The sequence below is a fragment of the Arachis ipaensis genome, chromosome B03 (assembly GCF_000816755.2).
Source record: "Arachis ipaensis cultivar K30076 chromosome B03, Araip1.1, whole genome shotgun sequence".
NCBI lineage: Eukaryota > Viridiplantae > Streptophyta > Magnoliopsida > Fabales > Fabaceae > Arachis > Arachis ipaensis.
This window is the reverse complement of record NC_029787.2, coordinates 1874341-1875373: the sequence shown is the minus strand read 5'-3', so window position 1 is coordinate 1875373 and position 1033 is coordinate 1874341. Positions and strand designations below refer to the sequence as shown.

The following is a 1033-nucleotide window of genomic DNA, read 5'->3' as shown; positions in this document are numbered from 1 at the left end:
AACAATTCAGATTTTTCATTTTAAACTTTAAAGTGTTATCTCTATTATTTTATATTAGTCGAATATAAAATTTACACATCATCATTCAATGATGATATAATATTTCACAAAAACAATTCCACTACATTTTTTTAAAAGAAAAATATAGTAACATATATGTAAAAAATTCAACTAATGAAAAATTATTCTTTTTGGTCAGTATATCTGTACATTTTTTTAAAATATTATTGTATATCTTAAATTTCAAATTTGAAACCCTCTATAAAAAGAGAGTTAAAAGTAATTTTATGATAATAAAAAAAAAATTGACTAATATCTAATTAATTAAAACTTATTGGTTTTCTATATTTATTGATGTATATATATGATGAAATAATGAAGGTAACAAAGCATGAGGATGCAGCAGAGAGTGAATGGAAGAATTGGAATTGGAGATCAGAAGGGGACATGCTTGTTAATGGTGCATTCTTCACAGCTTCTGGTGCTGGTGCTTCTTCAAGCTATGCTAGGGCTTCTAGCCTCAGTGCTAGACCCTCTTCTCTTGTTGCTTCTATTACTACTTCTTCTGGTGCCCTTCTTTGCAAGAAAGGTTCTCCATGCTGATCTCAACATTAATTCATCAACCAAAATTGTTATTAATTAATTAATTAAGAGTAAACTGATAAATAAATAAAGGTGAAAACTCAGTTACAGTCGACTTCACGTGAAGTTGATAGCTGAGAGCTGTTAAATGAAAATTTAGTCAAATCAGTCAAATCATCTAACGGCTCTCAACTATCAACTTTACGTGAAGTCGACTGTACCTGAGTTTTCACCTTAAATAAATTCCTGAGAATTTATATTTCGGACATATTAGTCTCTAAAAAAAATATTAATAAAATTTTTTAGAATAGTAGACGTGGACACACGACCTTTAAATTAGTCTCTATATATAATTATGATAAAAGGTCTTAGTTTGAATTAGCTTGTCTACGTTTATTATTTTAAAGAATTTTATTGGTATTTAAAAAAAATAATTTATCTAAAATATAAA

General features: G+C 27.1%; 1 protein-coding gene across 1 annotated transcript in view; it reads left to right on the top strand.

Moving 5' to 3' along the window:
- Positions 1–643, top strand: part of LOC107629354 (probable pectate lyase 5) — a 3118-nt gene extending 2475 nt beyond the window's left edge. The window contains exon 4 of the mRNA XM_016332131.2: positions 382–643. Within this exon, the coding sequence (XP_016187617.1) occupies positions 382–603 (222 nt within the window). The 3' untranslated portion in view covers positions 604–643. The remainder of the gene's footprint in view (positions 1–381) is intronic.